Genomic DNA, 25,468 nt, shown 5'->3' with positions numbered 1-25,468 from the left:
TTCTAAGAGATATGGAAATAATGTGAAAAGTTATAGGGAGTGGGTAGTTATTCTGACGGTTAATATATATATTTTCAAAGACTCTTTAAAAAGAAGGGTCATGATTTACAAAAAAAAATTGGACGACCGAGATTTATAAATCAAAGTTAAGACATGGCACCAAAACCTATGTCATTTGTTATATAGATATAACCCAACAGTGAATAGAAAACAACAAATAAAGACAAATATTTCAATGCGGCAAAAATAAAAAAGAAGGCCCTTTCATCTTTCTTTTAGAGAGATTCCGACACGGGGCTGCTTCATCTCTAAATCTAAAGAGCGCAATTTAGTACTCGCTCCTGTAAATAACATAAATTCATAGCGGGACCAACCCTTGTTCTTTTGAAATGACATATATTGGTATAACTAACCACAAGATTAATTAGTTTAGTTATACTAATATATTTTATACTAAATCTTATATGTACAAATTGTAAGTTCTCGTGACAAGATTACTAAAATCTCAACTATCTAAGATACATCTTTAAAAGTAAGTCATGATTTTCGGTTGGTGTGTTTTAGATATTACATGTTGGTTTTGCCTTTGTAGGAATTATACCCATTCAAAACTAGTTTCTTTTGGCAAAACTAGAGCAATCAAGCCTTCCGATGGATGAGGAACCATACCGAGCATGGAGCATGTCTGGGGCGAGGAAGGAAGAATAAACAGCAATCTTCCCCACAGTGACTTCACTGCTGGAATTTTAATCACTCCTGCACACTCCCTCTGCTTCAAGTAAGATAAAAAATCCTGAAACTGAAACAAGAAAATATATAATATAAATATGTATCACATCCGAACTTAAGGATGACGACTTTTATTTTTTGATCTCGAGAAAAAAAACGTAGCACCCAAGTTAGAATCCTCGCTTGGCTTGTTGGCCACTGGAGGCTTTGCCCAGTCGTCAACCTTAAGGTGAACCGAAATAAGCGAGGACAAAACTGGGTTATAGAAACTGAAAGAAGCGAACTTCTTCTATGAAAAAATTAGAAACTTACACCCTTATGGTCGTTTGGGGTGGATGGAAGAAGCTGACAGACCTCACGCTACAAAAGCAAACTTCAAAAGTAAGGTATGATTTTATGGACATAATTACATTTAATAGTTGCAACCTAGTGGCAAAACTTACTTTATGAGGCGGGGTGCTAGTAAATGTAGATTTCACGTGTTGAAAGTCTGTACGTTTTGTCACATCCAATCTAGCTGGCCATCTACATCAAGTATGCAAGATGGGATACAATTAGGAATATAATAAAAAAAAAACTGACAGTTTGAAACAGAAATGACAATGAATAGAGAATCCATACTCTGTAGGTTCAAATAGGGAATTTGAATACTTGCAAGAGTCCAATTCCTCTCTACGAGCATATATCGTACAGTAATTAACACCACTTTTACATAGAACACCCTGCCATTGATATTGCACGCACTGAACAATACTCTCTGAAGTTGAAGCTTGACAGGAAGGTTGAAGTAGAGGTGGAGAACTGGGGGGAGGTGGAGCAAGTGGAGGCTGAGAAAATGGCAAGGGAGGGGGTGATGGTGGCTCTGGTGGCGGCATGTCAGGAGGAGGAGGTGGTGGTGGGGATGAAGGTGGTACAGAAGATATGGTCACCTCCATATCAGAATGCAGTGTTGAATTTCCAGATATTGGTGCAAGAGGAGTCACAGAAGGAGGCAAGAATGGAGGAGGTACATTAACATGGTGATTATTAACCATTACTCCTGGCGATATTTGGTTCATTGGCAAACGAGGGCTTAAACCATGGATGCCCCAAGAATTGTGTGGAGCAGGATAAATGGGGCGTACAAAAGCAGGTGGTTGTACTTGCTGAGGTGGCATAACTGCTGGCCCCTGCGTTGCCATAGGTGGGCATGGCATGATTAGTGGAACCGAGAACTGGGGCACCATTTCAGGTCTGTTGTACATCCAGACTTGCTCGTTCCCATGAGAACCTGCGTAAGTTTCTGAAAATGCAACAGAAAGTCGATTTTAAGCATGCAACTCTTTCAGTTAAAACAATAATTCACCATCTACTGTTTAGTCTGTTTTTTGGTATTACCTGGATGAGAAAGAGACACTTCCCTGTTATTATCATACCCACCAACATCTTCAGTCTTTCTTGTTTCCATCTCTGTATAACCAGTGGGGGTCCAATTCGACGGAAATGCATTCCCACTTTGAACTATTGTTTCATGATTACCCAGTGGCGTACTGGGCAACACCCGCTCATGGGCCGTACTCTCAGATGTATTAACAAAAGGAGCTGAACTATAGCTTCCCGGCTGACTGCCCAAAGTGACACAAGAACAAAAAAAAAACAAGTTAATCAATATGATCTAGCAAACACACGTTACTGGCAATTTAGTGTTCGGTCAGTTCGGTGTTTCTCACAGTAAAATCTATACCATGTTACGGTATCTGAGTATGATGGCATATCGTATCACTATCATGAATATGTGACAGGTGCATGAGCTTCTCGGATATGGAATACAACACACATAACTGGCAATTTAGCATCACTAATCAACTTCACGTACTTCACCGAAATACTGAAAGTTCGTCTCAAGGTTTCAGTCCTATAACTAGTGTGAGGGGCGAGATAACCTCGAGAAACCAAGAACACTTACATGATACATATGTACTTGATATTCCAGTGAAGTAAATATAGTGAGAAAATGCATAATTGAATGTTATAAAGAAAATACAAGACATGTCTGCTGCCAATTGTGGAAAAGTATATTCCAAAAGATAAACACCACACAGAAATAATGAAATCTCATGTACTTTTTTATTAGTACCATATACGAGGTAAATTACCAAGAGATCAGGTGAATTTGTAGTGAAGACCAGAGCGACAAAATCAGATAGGAGCATCAAAGACAGTGAAGGAAAACCTTACACAGCCAAAGGCCAATAGAATTTTTACTTAACAGATTTTATTTTATTCACTTTTTCAAACTGAAAAATGTTATAAGTCAATCAATCAGAAATACGACAACAACAGCAAAATATAGTGACTCGAACCTGAATGTTATTTGAAAGAATGACTCTTGGCAGCTACGAAGATTCCTCAAAGCACTAATTGCTGCATCTATGGTGCTGAGTTCAACAAACCAACAAGAACCTGTCTGCAGATTTGATCGTGTCAGTCTAACAACAGACCCTAAATTTCCAGCGGCAACATGGCAAACAGACATCAGGTCATCATCAGTCAGAAATTGAGGACTACCATCTGGTAGGCTAATCCAGAGGGTGCTTGTTGGATAATTGTCTTCATCCCTTGTTACATTATAATTGCTCGGTATGTTGCCACCAAAAGTAGTCGAGCTTTGACTGATGTTGTACTTCAAAGATAAAGATGATAGCAATGAAGATAACTGAGACTTACGATTGTCAATAGGGCTACATTGTACAGTTGAAACATGGGGTGATGCTATCATGCTATTAGGCATGCTCCCTAGGTTACTGCTTCTATATTCTAGATGATTTGGGGTAGGTACAAATCTACCATCCACCTGAGACACTGTAACATTTGTGATGCCAGCATTTGATACCAAGCCTCTGTTCACTTGTCCATAAAATCCACTTTCCCTGCGATACTGCCTGAGATGTACCATTACAGTGCTAGCTTCCTCCGCAGTCTCGTATTCTATTAGAAATGCATTTTCGCTGGTAAGATCAGTAACCATACGAGGGGCCCTGAAACCAACTCTAGCTAACTCATGCAAAATTTCATCTTTGGCCCATTGGCTCGAAATGCTTCCAACATAAATTTGGCAACTAGAACCAACTGCAACACCATTAATAGATCCCCTACTCCCTAATCCTACATCTAAGAACTTAATTCGCAGATAGGCACCCCAAGGACAAGATCCACGCATATATTCACGAGCCTTGATAGCATCCATAATGTGGCGGTAATCGACCAAAGCAAAATCTCTAGTGGGATAGAATAAAAATCTTTCAATGGGACCAAACTTCTCAAATTGGAATCTAACTACAGAATCTGATGCGCCCGGACCTAGAGAACCCAACCAAAGCTGAGTAGAAGCTGAGAAGACATCCATGGCTGTGGGATCCCCATCAAAGTACCATGAATTGTGGGTACTTGAAGTAGAATGATTTAGCACAGCTGAATGCTGCTCTGGAGATGGTAAAATATTGGCTGTAACCCCCGAAGTAGGTCTGGTTTGCAGAAAGTCAGTTTTTGTCTGTTGATTGTCAATTTCATAAACATGGTTAACACCATCTAATGCATCGTTCCTGGGGTCCAGTGGCTTTCTTTGCGCAGGCGAAAGCAACTCGTTGCTGCCATTGTTTCGCATGGAAGGCCTATCACGACAAGATTCTTCACAATCTCTAGTCTCCAGGTTTTTCATGGACCTTGAGCCTTCATAGTCATAATTTGACTTCTCATTTACCGATCGAATATCATGTCCAAAAGGAACAGCTGAGTTGCAGGAATTCCGAGAGTGAGCTGCAACTTTCTCAGCTTGATCTCTATCACCAGATGTGTCTTGAACTCTTGAATCCCTTCCAGACTGTTCAACAAAACTGTCACTTTGATTAGAAATCTCAGGCGTTAAATGCTGCCTATTAGTATGTTTTGACGGAATAGATCTGTCATCTTCGATGTCTTCTCGAGAAACTATATCGTCGACAAGTTCCGAGAAAGAACCAAAAGTCCCTTCCAGAACAGAAGAAATCTCTAACACAGCCTCGGAACTTAGGGATTTACGTATCTGATTGTACTTTGAATACATCGAACCTCTCAAGGACGGATCTTTATTAAGCACCTGCAGTTCCCAAAGAGATCATGAAGTGAATTTGAAAAACTTAAGGCCGGAGTGGACACCCAAAGACACTAATAGAACTGCACACAGATAACCGTCCCCAAAAAAGCATGCAGGATATATATAATAATAAAAAGCATCAAGTGATAGGTTAATTGGCGTAATAGTTTACTATATTATAAAGCGTAGATGGCCTACTCTTGTCTCTCGATCAAATAGATAACTTCGGTGGAGACTGGAGAGAAGGATATCTTGCAAGAATAGAGTAACTGAGTTCCTTCCCCAACAGTTTGATGGTGAAGCGGCTTAAAAATTATTGCACATAAACTTGTCCTAAAGTTCGACACAGATGCAAATTAACATCAACCAACAACTGACAACTCTACCTAGTGGCAGATCACTGTGCTCATAATACTAATACTATTTGATTTAAGATCTACAACTTCACTTATACACTTATTATATAATTATACTATAAGACATGCAATACAAAACCAATTTAGTGTAAGATCCCAAAAGAATGATAGAATGCGGTGTCAAAACACTGATGATCTCAAAGCATGATCTCCTTATCAAGAGCCTTTACATGGTTCACAAAGGGTCATTGACTCATTGGAAAACAGAACTGTTAGAAAACTAGTTTCAGGGTCAATCTCCAACCACGGCTTTAAAATTTTTTACTTCAAATATTTAAGTAAACGCTTTCCCAGAGAATAAAACGCATGACATCAAAGTCATGCTCTTTCTGAATTCTATTTCTTGCAAGCAAGTTATAACTGCCGAACTCTTTTGCCCAAAACCGCGGCACCTGAGAATATGTTTGTTCTACTACTCTTTTGGTTTAAGGTAACCTGGCATCTAAATACTATGAACATCTTACATTTAGTCCGACCTTTTGCAGATTTCTTTGCTCTGACGAATAGTAGGGATTTCATGGGCTCCTTTTTGTGTGCCCTACAACTAAGTTTACTAAAAGACGAAAATGACAGATATAATCTAAACGCCAGGACAGTCCAGGGACCAGGAGTAATAAATATTTATTGCAAACACAACATACTAATATAGTAATCTGTAACTCGAAACTAAGCAAGTCTTACCATTCCCAAGAGGCAGCCTTTTGGAACTCGAGACACAACCTCTGAAGTAAAGTTTCCATTTGATACTAGTTTCTCTTCAGCGATTCCAGTTCCTTCGGTCGTTTCCTCGACAGAATCTCTAGATGACTTCGGATCATCCTGTGTTTTCTCCAAAAGTTGAGTGGCATCCGCATAATCAAACTGGGTAGTCACCTGTCTTAAGAAGTAGGATCCTTCCTTAAAGAGTCCAAAATCCGTTCCACTTGATTTGAAGAGCTCCAAACAAACTCCAAGCAAATCTTTTGGGCAAGTAAAAAAAATTCGTAGCAAACTAAGTGCCCGGAACTTGAATAACCTAAGTAAGGTTGATTCATTTTCTTCTGCTACATCTTGCTTCAATTCAGAGAAATGCTCTAAGGAGCCTTGGACCTTTGCAATGTCTTTCTCGTAAACATCATATATGTTCTTCCCCTCAAATGAGTTAACGAAGAAAGTGAGCACGTTCAGAAACACTGCAGAGCATATGCCTTTCATTACAGATGAAGTTGGTGCCTCTGACGAAGCAGTGCAACATATATCTATCAGGCCAAAGATACAGGCTTTGGCAGTCTGAAATGCAACAGTATGGTCCTCTTCCCTTAGTATTGCAGCCAAGCTCCAATTATACATATTAATAGCAACTTTAGCAGCAGCTTCAAGAGCAGTTGGGCAATACGATGCATAGCGAGGAATTAGTTCAGCTACAATTCGCTGTGTACTTCTGCACCCTGTATAGTCAACAACGTAAAAGAGAACATCATTACCATAAATTAGTTAACTTTCGTTGGTTTGATGGCTCTTCATTTTGCATATAGTTAAATGGGTTAAAGGAAAGAATCTATTTCCACCATTTGCTTGCAATCTTATTTCCATGAAACTTAATGTAGAAAATGTGGCAGATCTTGGAATGAATCAAACCATCATAAAGATTATCCCAGGAAAAGAAAGAAAAAAGCATAATACAGGGTAAAAGGTTTATGTAATAAACCTATTTTTATTGTCTTAAGTGATTATACTGAGACCCTATTTATAGACATGCGCGCGAGTATGACTTAGATAACCATGGACCACATCTTGCTATGCTCTTGACTGATTGCTTACTACTCTGAACTGCTCCCAACTTGACCTAATCGATTAGACATATTGAGCATCTTAGGTTCTCAAACTGACTAAATCCACGACTACCGTCTGACTTAGCCAAAAAATATCTAAATTAATCCTTAAAGGTACTAGTAAACTCTGTTTCATGGTTTACAATTGTAATCAATTAAAATTATTTTCTTACTGGCACTCATGATTGTAAATGACATATGTAGGTGAACTCCAAGCAAACCACCACTTCACTTTCTAGTTTTTTCAGTTTTTAGCATTGAATATAATTATTAGATGATTGATGAACAATTATGAAGATTTAGACGTAATATTTAGTGTAATAATATGGTGACGTCGTAATACTTTATGCCTATATTTCAATTTAATCAACTGGATTCGAGTCATGTTATGTCATTATTATGGCAACACTTTATCACATATGCTGAGCAGACCGGACCAGTCATAGACTATTACCTCCTCCGTCCTCGTCGGCCGTCGCTACTATTGTGTTGACCGATTAACATCTGGTTTCGACTTCTACCCCTTAGCTATAACTAGGGAAATATCATATCCAACAAAGACCTTTTTTTTTGTTTTTAAACAATCTAATTATTCAATGGGGGAAATCCGGAAATGTACAAGTCGAACCCCTTCAAATAATAGGAGGGAAGAGTGCATTAGGCATATGCAAGGCAACGAAAGAAAAATCACAATGTGGTAGTTGATGCCTCCAATGAGATGGTAAAATCTAGGTATGACTTGAATTTAGCCCATTTATCTCTTGTACTCCAGCTATAAAGCAACGTTGTAAAATAGAGTGAACCAATGTAGTCATACTCAAAAATATCAGAATCGGACATCATACTTAAAGCGTCAGAAATAGTTTGTAAAACATATAGATAGAACACGTTATATTTCTTTCCAATGAGTTAATTCACAAAATCGATGGATATGACAAGAATGCTGTTAAACACCCTTAATGTGATCTTTCAACAAAAAAAAAACATCCTTAATGTGGCATTCTTAAATAATTTCACCATGTTCGCGAAGTCTGCCAATCACTTCAAGTGAAACGAGACACATCCACTAATTATTGGTGTCAAAAAAAAGTTGCTCCAGTTTAAAGCAAGAAATACTTGAACCTTACTTTTTCTAAACGCCAACTACTGAGGCTGTGTGAGTTTTATCTGTAACATGATTATTCTTTATAGTATTTGATGTTGTTTCAGATGCTCGATTTTGGCACTCGAAGAGCCACGGTCAACTTCAGCAGGTATGAAGTCATATCTTGTTTACTTGCACAAATTCGTGCAAGGACAATAAAATAGCAGTCCAGGTATGATAAAATAAAATAAACAATTAAGTAAAAGTTGAAGAAATAATTGCCTAATAAATAAGAAAAGAAAATATATGATCATGATGACTATGGTTGGGGCCCTAATTCTCCATATCGTAGTTTTTGTTTGCGGTATCCAAAGTACTGGTATTGGATACAGATACATGAGCACGATCAATGTCATATGGGAATTTTCACTTTCAAATTATTCTCCACAGGAACTGGTTCTACACTCAAAGGACTTAGAATCGCTAGTAAGCTTAGATTTTAACTTCTTTAACGTGTTTTTTACGACCTCTCTGATATTGACCGTCTAAACCAAACACAACAGATCGTAAAACCCACCGATAAGTACCTAAGTTAAAGCAACCAATATTTTGCTACAATGAGATGTCATCACAAATCTTGTTACACACTTACACAATCATCCCAAGATAAATTTTAGACGAATTGATAGGCTTACCATTGCAGGTGCTAGTCACCTTAGTCAATACACAGTTAACATCTTTATAGCACGAGTGATTATGATAAAGCCCAAAGACTTAGAGAAATCAAAAATTTGAACTCCCGGAGAGAAATAAAATAGATGGTAGAAAGAGTATGACAGTACATACTGACCTCTAGAAGCAGTGATGAGTGAAAGATATGCCTGTTCAAAGTCGGGCATGAAACGGTAATCCTTACGGGAGATACATAACTTAATTCGCTTATAGCACTCGTATAAGCTCTTGATTTCCTCTTTATTCTGTTTCTTTCTCATGACTTCTTCCTGAGATAGAGGAGACACAGAACTTTGATCGAGACTTTGAGGTTCTAATACAGGCTCATAGAGCTTCCGCTTCTTTAACGGTTGTTCTGTAGTCGCCATGGCAGAACAGAGAAGATCTGTCTTTACAACCAAATAAAATTCATGTAAACATCATGGCAATATGGCATCGACTTCTCATTCGTACTGGGGGAAAGACCAAACCTTTTTCCTGTTCAATAACAAGAGTAGACAAAAGAAGCATGATAAATCCATTACCAGTTTGAAATGGGGTGTAATTCCAATAGAAGCAAAATGAAGAAAATCAAAATTCGAACAACGTTGATTTTCTCTAGAGGTACAGGAGATTAAACAACATTTGAAATATCTTAGTGATTATATTTGCAAATAAAAACGTGAAAAGTGTAAATCCTAAAAACAATCTCTATCTAGGATTGCAGCTACCCCAGGAACCAATCATCCGCTAAATTAGTGATACAAGTAACAATCATCCTAAACTCAATTAACCATACAACTAAAAGACTCTAATTCTCCCTACCTAGTAAGCTTTACATGCAATATCCAATAACCCTAGAAATCAAAATACTAAAAGGTTTCAATCTGTGCCAAAATATGAACAAAAAATCAAGGGTTGTTCCTAGAAAAGCGAGTAGATAAAAAAAATTTGCTGAAAATTGATAGAACCGCGACAGAACTCTATCAAATTTAGATTTAAGAGAAAGCTTACATCGATTCAGTTGGAATTATCTTTGAGGAGGGAAATGAAGTAGATTTATGTCGGAGCTTAACTATTTCCTTCGTATGGAGACGTAGGTATCGTGAAATGCTGAGAGAATTAGGGTTCTAAAAAGAAGTAGCAGAAAGAGGGGGAACCTGGAGAAACAGTTCTTCTTCAGCAAATCAGCACCCCAAAAAGTGGAAGAAGCTTGCTAGAAAGAGTGTTTTCGCCCCTTTGCCTAAACAAAATTTTTGTGGAAAAAAATTGGTTAATTCGATTTTTTTTTAACCAAGCGAACCATATTCATTCCTACATGATTGAATTACAATTGTTACATGGATGATCATAATTATTTCTCTCTTCAAACATCATGAGAGTTGCATACCTTTAAATGCAAAGTGCCTCATAATGAGAAAGAAATTCGACTAGACACGACTCAAGAAAATGACCCTAAAGGTCGAAAATGAAAGGATCTTATAGATCACGGATGAAAAGACCCTAAATGTCATCAAAATAACTGAAAAGACAAATTAAGAATATACTAATTTACAACCACGTCACATTCGGCGGCAAGGACGGAACTAGGAGTAGTAGTCAAGGGGGGCAAGCCGAACCAAAAAAAAAAAGTGAAAAATCTGAGTCTACCAGTGCTCGAACCCAGGTCTGTCACATTCGAAACTCTGACCTCTACCATCTCACCCACGCATCATATATGTTATGAGTATGTCTCGAACTTTATTTATGCGATAAACCAGAGAGCAATCAACATTTCTAAAACAATTTACGGCAAGTCAAGGGGGGCCATGGCCTCCTTTGGCCTGCATGTAGATCCGTCCCTGTTCGGCGGAAAACCGTCTTTGTCACCGAAAACCCGCCTTCATCATCGGAAAACCACCATCACTGAACCCAGTACCCACTGTCATCACATCACCACCACCATCATCAGAGTACAACCATTTGTTACATAACACAACATCATCGTACCACCCCTGAATCCTAGAGACCACCGTCACCACCACCACCACTCCACCACCACCAACAGTAAACATCACCACGGAACGCTCCCACCAGACCACCAGATTTATACACAAAATTCAATCGCACCCCAATCACCACCAAATCCGAGTTCGATGCCACCATTACTACACCACCACATCCAGATCTTTCCTAGGACAAAAACCACCATTACGAACAGACAGAAAATCGTAAAAGAGAGAGAGAGAGAGGAATAGAGGGAAAGAGAGATGTAACCCTCGTCGGATCTGGCGAGGGTTACACTACACTGCGACGAAAACGAAGAAGAAGGAAGTTGAAGAGAGAGAGAGAATGGAGAGAGAATGGAGAGAGAAGGAGAGGTTTTGTATTCTTTCTGATTGTAACTTGCTACCAAACACACAGGCGGAGTTTGGTACGTGTGAAAATGTGAGTAAGAAAGTCGTTTTCTCATAAACAATCAGTTTTTCGCTGTTTGGTTGGTCACTTTAGATAAGAAAATCGATTTCTTAAGAAAAAAAAAAGTGTGCAAATGGTCTAATTTTTTTCCCACCTTTTAGATGAGAAAGTTGATTTCTCACTCTCTCTCCCTCCTCCCGTAACTTTCTCTCTTTATTTTGTCTCCTACCGTAACTCTCTATGTTCATCTCTGTCCAATTAATAAATAAACCGAATCAATAAATAAGTTAAAATTTTAAAGGCACCCCCTTAAATTTAAAGACACCCCTTAAATGTCTAACATTTATATTGGTTAAAGGCCCAATTCATAAATAAAACCTAATTAATAAATATTTGTCTAAAGGCACCCCCTTAAATTCTAAAGCCACCCTCTTAAATGCCTAACATTTACACATTGGTTAAAGGCCTAATTAATAAACATTTGTCTAAAGGCACCCCCTCAAATTCTAAAGACACTCCTTAAACTTTAAAGACACCCCTTAAAAGCCTGACATTTAAATATTAGTTAAAGGCTCAATTAATAAATAAAACTTAATTAATAAACATTTGTCTAAAGGCACTCTTTTCCTAACTTTCTTATCAAACACCTAAAATTTGACTTTGAGGTAAGAAACCTCTTTTCTTTCTAATGGGAAAGAAAATCGTTTTCTAACCCATATGTTTTCTCGCGTATCAAACGGACCCTAAGTGTTTCGCAGTTCGATTTCGCTCCCAACGGTCAAAAAAATTTCAATTTTTTTGGAACTACCCTTGGGAGCCAAATTGGAATTAATTCCAAAAAAAGTTAAAAAACATAAACGCCACCTCATCTTTGTATTTCTCATCCATTTCACCTCCTCCATCTCATCTCCTCCTCCCCACCTCACTTCTGGCGAAAAGTCACCAGCCAACACAAATCTAGTCGGCATCCGAACAAACAAAATTTTTTTTTTCTTCATCGTCTTCCTTTCTCTCTCTTCTTCTTCCTTTCTCTTCTCAAACCTTCGAAGGTCTATTGATGACCTTCGAAGGTCTGGTTCGTGATTCACCAGACCTTCAAAAGTCTGGTTCGTCGAATTTGGTTCGCCAAACTTTGAAAGTCTGGCTATCCATCTCCGGTGAAGGGACTTCACCGAAGAGTTTAAAGAAAGGGGGAAACAGAGAGAATAAAGAAGAGAGGGGTGAAGAAGAACAAGAGACAGAAAGGAAGAAGATGAAGAAGAGAAAAAGTAAAAAAACAAATTTGGGTTAGGTCGTGGTCCAAAATTTTGTCGGTCGGCGACTTTCCATCGGAAGTGAGGTGGAGATGAGGAGATGACATGGAGGAGAGAGAAGGTGAAGTGGGTGAGAAATAGAGAGATGAGGTGGCGTTTATGTTTTTAAAAAAAATTGGAATTAATTCCATTTTGGCCTCCAAGAGTAATTCCGGAGAAAATTGAATTCATTTTTATCCTTGAGGGCCAAATCGAACTGCATGAAACTTATGAGAGCCAAAACGGAATTAACCTTGAGGGACAAATCGAACTGCATGACACTTATGAGAGCCAAAACGGAATTAACCCAAAAAATTCAAGGGGACAAAAGGTTGTTTTTTTTCCAAACCCTTCCCCATTACTTTTCTTCTTCTCATTTGCAAATTTGTCGACGGACTGCCGCCGACAAGCCTCACAAAATGCATCTTCTTCTCATTTCCACCACCACATCTAATATATGGATGCAGAAACTCGAGTATTACGATATCTGAAAGGTATTATCTATCATGAATTCTCTTTTCGTCTTATAGTTTTATGACTCATTCAACTCACTAACTTGGATTGGGCTAGTTGCCCACTTACTAGTCGTTCCACCACTGGTTATTTTACCATGTTTGGTGAGGACTTGTTCTCTTGGCGTTCAAATAAACAACTGACTATTTCTCGGTCTTTTACCGAGGTGGAACACCGTGTTTTTGCATCTTTAACTGTTGAGCTTGAACGGTTATAATACTTGTTTCAGGATCTCCTCGTTGAAGTTTCACGACCTTGTACAATGTTCTATGACAATCAGGTTCTTCTTTGTATTGTTGTCAATTCAGTTTATCATGAACGTACTAAGCATATCGAACTTGATTGCCACTTTATTTGTGAGAAACTTGCTTCTAGTCTTATTCAGACCTATCATCCTCCATTTGTTGATTAGGCAGCTAACATTGTTACCGCACCACTTGGTTTTGACAAGTTTCATAAGTTGTTATTCAACATAGGCTTGAAGTAAATATATTTCTTATTCCAACTTGGTGATCTCTATTCTTCCTTCATTGCTTCTCCATTGTTTTTGTTCAAATTTGATATTTTTACGAAGTTTGTGGTGGTATAGCGGAAACTAGAGACAGAAGGAAAATGAAATTGGGTCAAAAAATTCATTCTACATAATGAACTTACGCTACTGTAACTCTAAAATCATAAGGAAAAAAATTTAAAAAGGGTAGTGAATTAGGACTTTTGTGGAATCATAACATTCCATAAATATCAAATACATTCAAATCAACACACATGAGAATTGATGCATGTTTGAGGGTAAAGAGGAAAACCCTCGAACATTCCATGCGAAATATACAATTCTAACGGATTGAAGACAAGTTCTTCCTCGTCTGCTAAACAAACTCTTCTACAACAATGACTTACAAGAGCAATAGAACCGAGGACCATCTAGAGCCACAAGAGCTATAAGAATATGAGTGGTTGATTTGAACCTTCACCCTTTTGGTTAACAAACAAGATGCTCAAACCAAATGAGCTACTCCCGACCAAAATACCACTTCAAAGTCTAATGAAGTTCTAACTTCTAAGTAAGGCGCTTATTGTAAGATCGGGCAGAGATAAACAAGAAAGGAACTAAATTGAATAACATTTAATTAAAACCATATCCAAGAAATTCTAACAGATTGAACACAAGTTCTTTAGGTGAAAAAAAAGAATTAATGAATATATGTGGTCTCAAATCACAATAGCACGAACACATCATCATAACTCCATGCATTATCTATAAATCTTCATCCCCAATTGCAGTTGAATAGTGCCCAGCATTTCTTCCCTGAAAAGAACAACAATATCAAGAATTACATTTTGAACATGAATGGTAGTCCTAGACTGCTCTTTCACTCTGCTCAGTAGTCCCGATTTGACTGACTCGAGTAGCTATATGTCAAGTTCCTAGGTTCTCAATACGATTTGACCCCCCTCACTTATGTGTCTAATTAAGCCAACCCATATGGCTGGCTACTCAATCACGATTAGGTGATATGCAACTTTATTTTTTCTTTCAACCATCCGTACATCAATGCCCGACTTTTTTCACCTTTCTCTTTCTTTAGATACCTCAACCAAAGACATATGAGAAACGCCGAGTTCACAAGATTCAGCTTGGGCTACAACTCGGCCAACCCATGTCCATAGTTAATTCGCGAGATACTGGGAGTCGGATTCCCGCCTATCCAAGTTTCAGTTGTGGTTGAAGAGTTTGAAGCGCAAGTAATTACCCGAGATAACATGTGTTGCTTCTGCATATATTGAGTCCTCGCCTTGCTCTGCACTGAGTTTGGAGACATGTACATCTTCTGTACAAGAGAAGGCAAAAAATTGTAAATATTTCCATAGAAGGACATTAAAACTCATAATTAAGGCTAATTTGTCAAAAACTTAATTATGAATAAGAAACACAGACATTTTTATGCTACAAGCTATCAGAAAGAACATTTAAGACGAACCTTTTCAAGATTTGATATACGAGGTCCCGATCCAGACGATTTCTTTTTCTTGGGTGTGAATCCGAACACATCATGAAGCACCACATTTTCCTGTTAAAGCAAACGCATAAACTTGATGAAGTCAAAAACAGCACAAAAGACATATTATGACAAATGCGTAAAACGATGGACAAGGGAACGTACCAGCATGTGCTTAGCAAAACCACCAGCCAGAAAGCGCTTCAAAAAGTTCATCTGTCGAAATAGAAATTAGGGGCTGACGTTGGCAAAAGTATAAAAAAGAAATATAATTAGAATAAAGAAAGCGATATACCTGTATTAATTCACACCAAGTTGAAGTATTCACCGTATCTCCACCAACCTTCACTGACGTTTCCGGAGAATATCCATCCTGATATTCAATACGCTTAATCTCATAAAACGGAGCCGCTAACTTAAAATATCGCCAAACTTTTAATGGAAATCAAGATATACCTCTATAAATTCCAATACATCCCGAAACAAGTTCTTCTGGCTATGAAGATCTTTCTTGACTGCACCTTTACCACCTGCTTCGCCAGCAAGACCCCTCACTTGATTGAGGATTTTTTCTCTCAATCCGTTTAAACGTATATATTCTTTGTAGAGATGACTTCCTGAGTCAGAAACCTTAGCTTCGCTAAGGAACTTCTTTAAGTTTCCTATCTCAAACATAAGAGCTATTGCTTCTCCAGCTGCAATTCGAATAGACTTATCGTCCTTTTCCAGCAAAGTCGATAGATAAGAAACAGGCCTGCATCATTTTCAAATCATTATTAGTTAGTAATTGAAGTACTGCACAGAGAAATGATAAGGACAGAGGAATCGTGCTCACTCTTGCCAATCTTTTGATTGAACTTTCAATCCCTCCACAGTTGTTAGTAGAAAAGCCCAAGCAGATATTGCATCTGCCAATAAATTCCCAGTAGTTTTACTTGCACCTACCTATGAGTAACCACGTTTGCACAGAATTTTTAGTTGAAAGCGGTTAATGTCATATTTTCGACAATACGACTTATAAGGGCTTATATGGGTTACTGACTTATGAATATATTGTTTACGTACATTAGAGCCCGATTTCGGGTGAATGAACTGCCACATAATTTGCATTGATCTTTCTGTTTCCTCGGGGCAATTTCCACCCATGAAAGTAATAACAGCCAAACACTCTAGCATCTATCACGAAAAACGAAAAAGATCGAAAAATTGAGAAGATTGTAAAGCAGAAAACAATAACTTCACGATTAAGGTCATTATAAACGATATTATACATACTGATGATGTTTTAAGTGAGTCTAATCCAGGTTTAAGAGCCAGAGAAAAAGGAGTAATTGTATCTTCCAAAATTTCATGGGCTGAACCGTCCACGAACCCAACAGTAATAGCTAGCAATCCTGCGAACAAAGGAAAGACGATTAGATATTGGTATTCTATATCCGATATACGAAAAGCCAGTATTAGAACATTCTGAGGAGGTAGGATTACCGATGGTAGTAGAAACTAATTGTATCTCTTTGCTCGATCCTTTCTTGAGGGAGTTGAGACATTGGTGTAGTAAAGTAATACATCTGCAGGTCAGTGAAAGAAGCATATGAGATAACAGAAGAAACGAAATCATAACAAAGAAAACATATCATAATAGACGATAAGTCCTTTTTGCAATAAGCACCTAATATCAATATGATAATAGCTAACAAAAGTTCTAGTTCGTAAAAATAAAATACGTACTTATTTGCCACGAATTGATATTGTAGCTTATTTCTAAAAGCATCAACTATCGTTGATAGAGCCTTCTCCCTTGTGGCTCCCCTGTACGAGAAAAATAAAACCGTTACAATATCAGCAGGAGTAACTATATCAGCAAGTGTAACTAGTGATTTTCGAAACAATTCAGACACGAAAGGATAGACAGTAGTCCAACTAAGTATTTATACGAAGCAACTCAAACGCTATCAACTTTCATGTCTATAAATATGTAAATATATGTATAATTTGGTATCTAACTAAAGAAAGTACTTAGAATTAAAATATATGATATACCTCTTTTCGTAAAGAGCGTCTAAGCACTCGTCGAGGTTGTTAGTTTGACCGTGAACTTGTTCGGCTTCATTGGCCATTGTTAGTTCAGACATGGCCGCCGAAGATGAAATCACTCTGTTATTGTGATCTTCATCATCATCACTATCATATAAAGTAGCACTTTTCCGTAACTTGATACCTGTATTCATATTCATCGAAATTCAACACCTTTTGTCCATAAATAATCAATAATAGTATTTAAGCTTCTAATAATATAGCTTAATTACTAAGTTTCAATATTTATTATAAAACTAAGAAATAAACAAACTTTATTTAGACGAATATTCCATGATTGTTCTTGAAAAAAGTAGAGATATCGTAATAATAATTTGACCATGAACATAATATTGAAATTTAACTTAATCAACAAAATTTTCAAAAAAAAAAAACTTCAAATGTTAACCATACAAGTTGGGAAAACCCTAAATTCAAAGAATTAAGCAGTAACGATATCAAACAACAAACAAAACCCTACAATTAAAATTTGAACTTACGTTTCCCCATCACTCCAAAATTCCAACTTCAATAGTTAATCTTGTACTCCAAAATTCCAACTTCAATTCTTCTGTAACTACTATTATTTATTCAGTATCCAATGGGCAATAGAAAGCAGGTTAATAAATGCTTCCAAAGCTTTTAAGTCCTATAGTTCCACGTTTTGAGTATTTATTCTAAAATAAATACTACTAATTTTGGTATTTATTCTTTCTAAAATTTAGGTATTTGTTTTCTTGTAGAATAACTAAAAAATTCTTTCAAATTCACAACTTCCTTATCCTCCTCCACGTTTTATGGGAAATCTTAATAGGGTTGTTTAGTCTATCAATAAGACTTAAACCTTAATTCATACAGAACAGGATTCATCTTCTACTAAATATTGAACCCTCCATACCTCGACAAAACAAACTCCGTTCTTGATTTTCTGAGAAATAACTTTTTTCGTTGATCTACCCTATGTTTCCAACAAAGCAATCATAAATATATTCAAGTGGAAAAAGACAATCAGGCGATTTATCAATCAACTCAACGACACAAAGGCAACTATTCAATGGTAGTGTGAGAATAGTGAGAATGGGTATCTAGCAACCAAGAATATAAGGTCTAGGTCCTCTCCACTCATTGTCAATTGGTTTTAAGTTGGATGACCACAGTCTTAACATGGTATCAGAGCTAGGCCCACACGTGATAGGCTTAAAAGCCACACGTGCTTCATGTCACCCGTGAAGAAAAAAAACACACGTGTTAGGCGCAAAGAACGCCACACGTGAGGGGACGTGTGAGAATAGTCCCACATTGGAGAATGGGTATCTAGTAACCAAGAATATAAGGTCTAGGTCCTCTCCAGTCATTGTCAATTGGTTTTGAGTTGGATGACCACAAACTTAACAGGTTGAGACAGTCTCAACAACACATCACCAATATCACAAAACTTCTACCTCATTTCCACAACATCAAATTCACATATATTTAAAGAAGGTGCAACGTCCCAGCAGATAAACGGGCCAAATGAACTAAAACTCAAAAGTGTAATGGGACTTTTAATTTTATTCCTCATTTTATGAAAGTACAAGTTTATCCTCGAAATCCACGTGAAAAAACATTTTTCAAAATTTCTGAAGAAATCTTAGTTTGCTCTTAACAATTTTGTAAATTTCTGAACAAATTCGTATTTCCTCAAAAATTATTTTCCAAAGATGTTTAGCATTTTGTCTTTTGCATTTGACAAACACAAACTGACACAAACATTTTGGCTAAAGTATTTTTCGATTTGTCTTGTAAAGAAAAATGGTTTCCGCATTTTTTGTTTTGTATTTGACAGAAACATTGGACTAATACATTTTTTTTATTTGTCTTTTGAAAAATTTAAAATGTTATGCATCTTATCTTTCGTATTTGACAAACCTATTGACGGACAAATAATATTTTGGCTAATGCATTGTATATGTTGTTAACAACATAATTATGAATGTTGTCAGCATTTTATAACAAGTCAGGGCAACTACATATGTTGTCAACATTTTACAACAACATATTTATATATATGTTGTCAACCGTTTAAAAAATGAGTTTTTTACGTTATTATTTGTGGATGGATTTTTTTTTCTATTAGAGTCCAAATTTTGAATTTTTCATTCATTTTTTCTTTAATTAAAGATCTCAGTAGTTCCATTTAGAAAAAAAAAACTTGATTGAGATTTGACCCATATGACAATTTAACTTTTCAGCTTTACATTAGAGATGCACTTAGTTTCTTTATGAAATTTTTTGAAACGACAAAAGTGGCTAATAGCCTTTTACACCACCACCTATAACCAAATTGTGGGTGCCTAAATAAGATCTTTGATGGAAAAACTCAGTAAAGAAGATAGGTTCATCAACCCAAGTGATACATATACGAAGATATTTTAGGTTAGTGGTGGCCAACGGACGTGTCAGACACGCCACGGCCACGCCAGGCACGGCTTGAGCTGTGCCGTTCCGTTCCGTGCCCAGACCACAAAGGTCTGGACACAGAAACGACCCATGGGAACGGCCCAGCCGTTCCCGTGGCGTTTCCGTTGCGTTTCTGGCCGTTTCCGTGGCGTTCCCGTAGTCGTTCTAGTGGCCGTTCCGTGACATTCCCGTGGCTCCGATCCATTCATAAATATTCTTTTTACTTGTCAAAAAAATGTAATAAAAGAAACATTACATTTTTTTCAAGTAAAAAATTGTGATGTACAAAAACTTTAGAGTTTATGTCTTATCTTTGTTTATTTTATTGGAAAAGAGTTGTATAAAGATTCTCCACATTTACTTTATATTTTGTGGTTTAGGTGTGGGACTATCTTTACCACTTTATTTGTTTATTTTTTTGAAAAAAAAATTTAGTTTGTTTCAACAAAAAAAAAGTCTAAGTAAAAAAAATAAAGTAAAACCTCTTTTGTTAAATTCAAGTATTACTTTTTTTTTAAGTATTACTTCTTTTTTAATTCAAGTATTACTTTTTTTTAATGTTTTTTCTTTTTGTAATATAAAGTAGTTGTCATGAAAATCTAACAATTTGTAAACACGTTAGAATATTAGATGAATGAAGTAGAACTATAAACAAAATAAAAATCGAAATAACTCTTTATTAATGTGAAAAAGATTAAAATTTGCATCACTATAGTTTAGATACATCCCAACTAGGTTGGCACCCACCTAACTATCAATCATTTGCAAAAAAAAAATAATAATAATAATAATAATAATAATACAAAATTGACTTAATAATAGAAATCATCACTATCACCAATTTCATCAAAATGGGTTGGGGGTATACAACACCCTCAAAAGAGGGTGTTGTACACGCTAAGTAACTTTTTAAAATAAAAAAAATTAAAAGTGTTTTGAGGATGTTAGTGCACCCTAGGTAATTCTTAAAAATTCAAATAACTAAATTGGGTCGTTGCTAGCGTGTCGTTGTTGCCGTTTCCGTTCCGTGTCGTTCCGTGCCCACGGGCCGTGCCGTGTACGATCCGTTCCGTGTCGTTCCTGCGTGTCTAATGGGCCGTGTTTAACGGGTCTGGGGCTCTAAAATCCCAGCCCCGACACGGCACACCAGACCCGTGACGGGTCGGCACGGCACGGAACGGACCGTGTCCTCAAATAAACGGGTCGTGTCGGTCCGTTTCCGTTTCGGCACGACCCGTTGGCCACCACTATTTTAGGTTAGCAATAAAGCCTGGTCTAGAACATCGATTCGCTCTTGGGAATTGGGCTTGGGTCTGGGCTCGCCTTGGTTTCAAGAAATTCTTAGACACACCATTGGAGTCACAATAGGCCTTATGAGGCAAGTGCAACTGCAGCCCCACAAAATCCATTTACTAGACCAAGCCATTATAAAACCCACTAAAACTAAATTACAAGTATCAACATACCGTCTTTGTTCTCAACAAAAAACAACATAACGTTTTCGTCTTCGTAAATAAACTCTCAACTCCACGAAAACTAATATATGGCATAATAAGTGTCACGAAGCCTTAGAAACTAATTTACCTAGGCACCAAGAATCAATTCTTGATTTCTTGGAGTAGATATATAATCCCTAGTCTAGAAATTGGTGGTTATATTCATTATTACAAAAAATTATGTTTTCAATGTTTTATGGAGTATACGAAGTTTTTCAGTGCTTGTATGGTGGGATTAACTCGAGCAACCTATGTCAACACTTGGTTGCCCAAGTAATTGACAGTGTTGACATAAACTCCGAAATCCTGGAAGCCCCAGATTTGATTACCAACGGAGGTAGTAAAATTTATGGTTTATTATAAATGAAGTAGATTTTAGGCCACTAGTTTAGATGGACATTAGGCCTGATAGTTTTGAATATTTAATTTTAGACAATTATCGTGTTTATTGTTATTATATCAATGCATTTGTAATATTATATCAATGCATTTATAATGACTTCGTAAAATCTTAAATCAACCTTCTTAAAGAGAAACACTGGAACAACCTACCTCTTTAGGTCGTTTTTACAAAAAAAAAATCTCATCTTTTCATAGTTATTGTAAGGAGTAGTAATGGGGAAGGAAGGAGTATTTGGTTTGGTCCTTCCACCACAACCTGAGTTGGTTATATGGATATAAGCATCATAATTTATATTAAACCTTATCTCCTAAAAAAGAAATAGTAACAAATGATTAAAAATAACAATCTTGTCATAACTATTTTATTAAGTAGTATTATTTATTAAACATTGTTAAAATTAGTTGAGACAAGAGGTACAAACCGTACTTGAATGTGCCCATACCATCCGGGCCAGTACACATCCATCCTATCAGAAGGAAGGGCATGCAATCCAGGGCACTAGAAAATGGATGTTGCTTCCTCCCATCCCATGTGAGAAGTCTGCTCTCTAATTAGGTGTAAGACATTTATTTATTTGTATTTATTTATTTATATTAAATATTTATATTTATATTTATTTTAGGCTTTGAAGTTGTAAGTTTGACTGGGTTGGGTGGGTCAAAAAACATTGGGAACCCACCCCCCTCACTAGTTACTAGTAATACTGCATCAATACTGTCATAGTGTGTTGCTGTCATTGCCTTTTGAAAATCTTTGAAGTTTTTTTTTGCTGGGACTTTTTCTTGAAAACAATGGCCTACAAGTGAGTGCCCATTTCCCCTTTTATCTTATTGATTTTATTACTCTGATTTACATGTATAACTGTTTTTGTTTTCTTGTAGCTTACCCCACTTACAGATGTCAGAAATTATAAGGCCCCTTACCCCACAAACATATCATCACCACACACACCCATCCATCCATACTACTAATAGTAGTAAACTACCCTCTCACCAAAATTCTACTAATTCAATACAACCTACTAATATTTTAGAGATTCATACATCTAAAAAAAAGGTTCCACATTTTAGAGCCTAGCATATATGGCATATAACATTCTATTTTATGAAGGAGACACAAAGCTAATTATAAGTTACATATGTTTGGTGGATTTAGTGGTATACATTTTACAACATACACAATATATATGCAGATTACAGGAAGACTTTTGATTCGATTTAATAAGAAATTGGAAACCCAATTATCTTTTAGTGAGTTTGGGAGTGCGTATGCAAACCATTCTACCAAGAGCATGTCTATTGGTAAACTCAATCTGCGAAGGAAAATTTTCTAAATAGGGAGGGGGGATGGGGGTGATGCCCAAAAAGATCCTTTTGCCTGTATTTTTGTTTACTCAAATAAAAAAAAAATAAGAGAGAATGAGAAGAGAAAAGGTGAGAGACCATAAGAGAGCAAATAGTAAAAGAGAGAAAGAAAGAAAGAAAAAAAAAAAAAAAGGAGATGAATGATAAAATAATGGGTTATTTCCCTAATGGCCCCCAACTTTGTGACCAGCTTCCCGCCTGGCCCCCTACTTTACAAGAAATATCCATATGACCCCCTATTTCCGTTAACTTTAACTTTCCGTCACTCTCTCTCCTCCATCTCTTTTTCTCTCTCTGCCATGTCACGCCACATCATCTGTTACGCCACTTCATCACCTTCTCCGGCAAGGTCGCCGGCCGGCCAAATTTCTGGCCGGCGACCTTCAAACTAAAAAAAAAAAATATTTTTTTTTCTTTCTCTCCTCTCTCTCTCTAAGAACTCCGGCGAAGGAACCCTTCGCCGGAGTTCTTAGAGAGAGAGAAAAAAAATGTTTTTTTTTTTTTAGTTTGAAGGTCGCCGGCCGGCGACCTTGCCGGAGAAGGTGATGAAGTGGCGTAACAGATGATGTGGCGTGACATGGCAGAGAGAGAAAAAAAGATGGAGGAGAGAGAGTGACGGAAAGTTAAAGTTAACGGAAATAGGAGGCCATATGGATATTTCTCGTAAAGTAGGGGGCCAGGCGGGAAGCTGGTCACAAAGTTGGGGGCCATTAGGGAAATAACCCTAAAATAATTTGAAAAAAAAATTTAGTGGAGTGGACAATTAATATGGGGCAAGAATAGAGAGTTTGTCAGGGAATTAATCGTAAATTAATTCTGAACAAAGTAACATGTTTTATACAAATTATAGATAAGTTAGTAGTAAAAGAAAATCAATCTTTTCCACATTGAAGGAAAATGGTACTTATTTCAACAAAAAAAAAGGAAAATGGTACTTAAATAATCTTCAAAAGTTCTTTAGAGAGAGATATGTTATATGTGACATTTCCTATATGACTATACGTCTATACTGAGTTAAAGGAAAAAAAAAAAAAAAGTTTACAATTTTGTTACCTATCTCTGATTCTTTTCCCAAGAAACTCCTAGTTTGATTCTGTGATTGGGTGAAGTTTAGAAAATCAAAATTTTAATTACTTAAATTACACACTCTTTATCGAAATTTAGCTTTTAGAATATTGATACAAAAAAAATTAAGTGTAAATCCACAAAAGAAAAATATGTCGAAACTTGGATTATTAATCCTGCGAAATTTTGTGTGACCTACAGAAAAGAATACATTAATGTCAGACACAGTAGAACATATTCCTCAAGACAAACACTACAATGTGTTTTTTTTAATGGTGAAAAATAAAAATAAAACAAAAGTTATTTCCCAAATAGTCTCATAGTTTGAGGCCAGTTTCCCGCTCGACTTCCTTGTTTATGCTAAATACTCAAGTGGCTTCATTTTCGTCATTTCAATGCATTGACTAGATACTCAACTTTTCACTTTCCTAAAGTACCCCTCTTTATTTTATTTTATTTTGTTTTTTTCTTTCACTTCTTAAGGCTTGGGGCATCATATGTGGTATCAGAGTCGAGAATGGCTTTTCGCTTAGGGTGGAGTGGGTGGAGTGGGTGGGGGGGCGGGGTGGGAATGTGATAGTCTCACATTGCTCGTGAGAGTCCCGGAGTCTGGACTATAGGTGTACGATCAATCTTAGTAAATACCGAGACCTTTCATGGGTTCATGGAACTTTCGCCAAAAACAAAATCCTGTACCTAAGAACTTGGGTCTGAGATGGTCCAATCGAGAACAATATCGATAACTGCTACGGCTTGGACCACGGACAGAGTAACAAGTGAGAGAGAGAGAGAGAGAGAAAAAAAAAATAGGGGAAAGAGAGGGGTGATCGAAAAAAAAGAAAAAACAGAGAAAGAAAAAGAAGATAAGGAGAGAGGGTAAAGGAAAATGATAAAAAAAATTGTTGATCGACGGTGGCTAAGTTGAGGAGTGAGGTGAAGAAGATAAAGAGATGAGAAAAAGAAATATGGAGTAAAAAAAAGAGACAACAAAACAATTTTTTTTTAAAAGAAGATACTTTAAGAAAGTAGAAAATTGGCTTTCTAGTCAATGCATTAAACAGGAGTTATATGAGTGTTTAACATAAATTAGGAAATTGGTCACAAACTAGCAGACCATTTGGAAAACAACCCAAAAACAATGCGGTTTGAACAAGTGACCATTAGGTTCTCGAGAAGGCCTCCGCCAACTTAACAATTCAATGTTTATGCTATCTTATGAACCTCCTGTTAAATTTTATTGAAGCACCGACATCGATTTATGGCTACATTGGCTAAGGGGTCCTTTGAGGGGGTTTGGTGCAACGGCATCAATTGCACCCCCTGTAATACGTACGCCCTTGATTGTTTATGATGCTATGAGTAACAGTGCAGTTGGAGGACTTTAACCAACACCATATAAAACCTTAGATAAAGGAGATGCAATGGTGGTCCTCCTGGTAGGGGTGGGAATCGGGCGGGCGCGGACGGGCTCGGGCAACAATGAGCCGGACTCGGGCGGATCGGGCTCACATAAGCCGAGCCCGCGGTAGGGAGTCGGGCGGATCGGGCCGGACCAAACACACAATAT

General features: G+C 37.1%; 2 protein-coding genes across 3 annotated transcripts; both read right to left on the bottom strand.

Annotated features, from left to right (window-relative positions):
* Positions 1–382: 382 nt before the first annotated feature.
* LOC147532838 (nucleic acid binding protein) lies at positions 383–11,348 on the bottom strand. 2 transcript variants are annotated; one of them, XM_086645303.1, is made up of 10 exons: positions 11,264–11,348; positions 9,877–10,176; positions 9,002–9,360; positions 5,938–6,683; positions 3,072–4,843; positions 2,107–2,333; positions 1,351–2,011; positions 1,173–1,254; positions 1,042–1,089; positions 383–799 (listed from the first exon to the last, which is right to left on the bottom strand). In XM_086645303.1, exons 3-10 carry the CDS (start codon positions 9,249–9,251, stop codon positions 596–598), a joined length of 3,990 nt encoding a protein of 1,329 aa, XP_086501429.1. In that variant the 5' UTR covers positions 9,252–9,360; positions 9,877–10,176; positions 11,264–11,348; the 3' UTR covers positions 383–595. The 2 variants fall into 2 exon arrangements, with proteins under 2 accessions (XP_086501429.1, XP_086501428.1); XM_086645302.1 differs by lacking the exon at positions 11,264–11,348 and having other exon boundaries at positions 9,877–10,352.
* Positions 11,349–14,168: 2,820 nt separating this feature from the next.
* On the bottom strand, positions 14,169–17,812 carry LOC147532837 (uncharacterized). The gene is made up of 13 exons (XM_086647715.1): positions 17,635–17,812; positions 17,102–17,279; positions 16,790–16,870; positions 16,547–16,629; positions 16,337–16,455; positions 16,127–16,237; positions 15,897–16,006; positions 15,518–15,815; positions 15,357–15,434; positions 15,227–15,277; positions 15,044–15,133; positions 14,816–14,893; positions 14,169–14,370 (listed from the first exon to the last, which is right to left on the bottom strand). Exons 1-13 carry the CDS (start codon positions 17,642–17,644, stop codon positions 14,320–14,322), a joined length of 1,338 nt encoding a protein of 445 aa, XP_086503841.1. The 5' UTR covers positions 17,645–17,812; the 3' UTR covers positions 14,169–14,319.
* Positions 17,813–25,468: the final 7,656 nt, after the last annotated feature.

This window comes from Eschscholzia californica, unplaced genomic scaffold, assembly GCF_041429995.1.
Source record: "Eschscholzia californica isolate CP2 unplaced genomic scaffold, dmEscCali1.0.p SCAF_6, whole genome shotgun sequence".
Taxonomy (NCBI): Eukaryota; Viridiplantae; Streptophyta; class Magnoliopsida; order Ranunculales; family Papaveraceae; genus Eschscholzia; species Eschscholzia californica.
The sequence above is the reverse complement of the archived record's forward strand: the minus strand, read 5'-3'. Positions and strand labels throughout refer to the sequence as shown.

Excerpts from the sequence above, each read along its gene's own strand:
- LOC147532838 (XM_086645303.1), bottom strand. The coding sequence starts at position 9,251 with ATGGCGACTACAGAACAACCGTTAAAGAAGCGGAAGCTCTATGAGCCT. Across the intron at positions 6,684-9,001 it reads ACTCATCACTGCTTCTAGAG|GGTGCAGAAGTACACAGCGA; the intron begins GTCAGTATGTAC and ends TTGACTATACAG. Across the intron at positions 2,334-3,071 it reads TTCTTTCAAATAACATTCAG|TCAGCCGGGAAGCTATAGTT; the intron begins GTTCGAGTCACT and ends CACTTTGGGCAG.
- LOC147532837 (XM_086647715.1), bottom strand. Across the intron at positions 16,456-16,546 it reads ATTAGTTTCTACTACCATCG|GATTGCTAGCTATTACTGTT; the intron begins GTAATCCTACCT and ends CTTTGTTCGCAG. Across the intron at positions 16,007-16,126 it reads ACCCGAAATCGGGCTCTAAT|GTAGGTGCAAGTAAAACTAC; the intron begins GTACGTAAACAA and ends GGTTACTCATAG.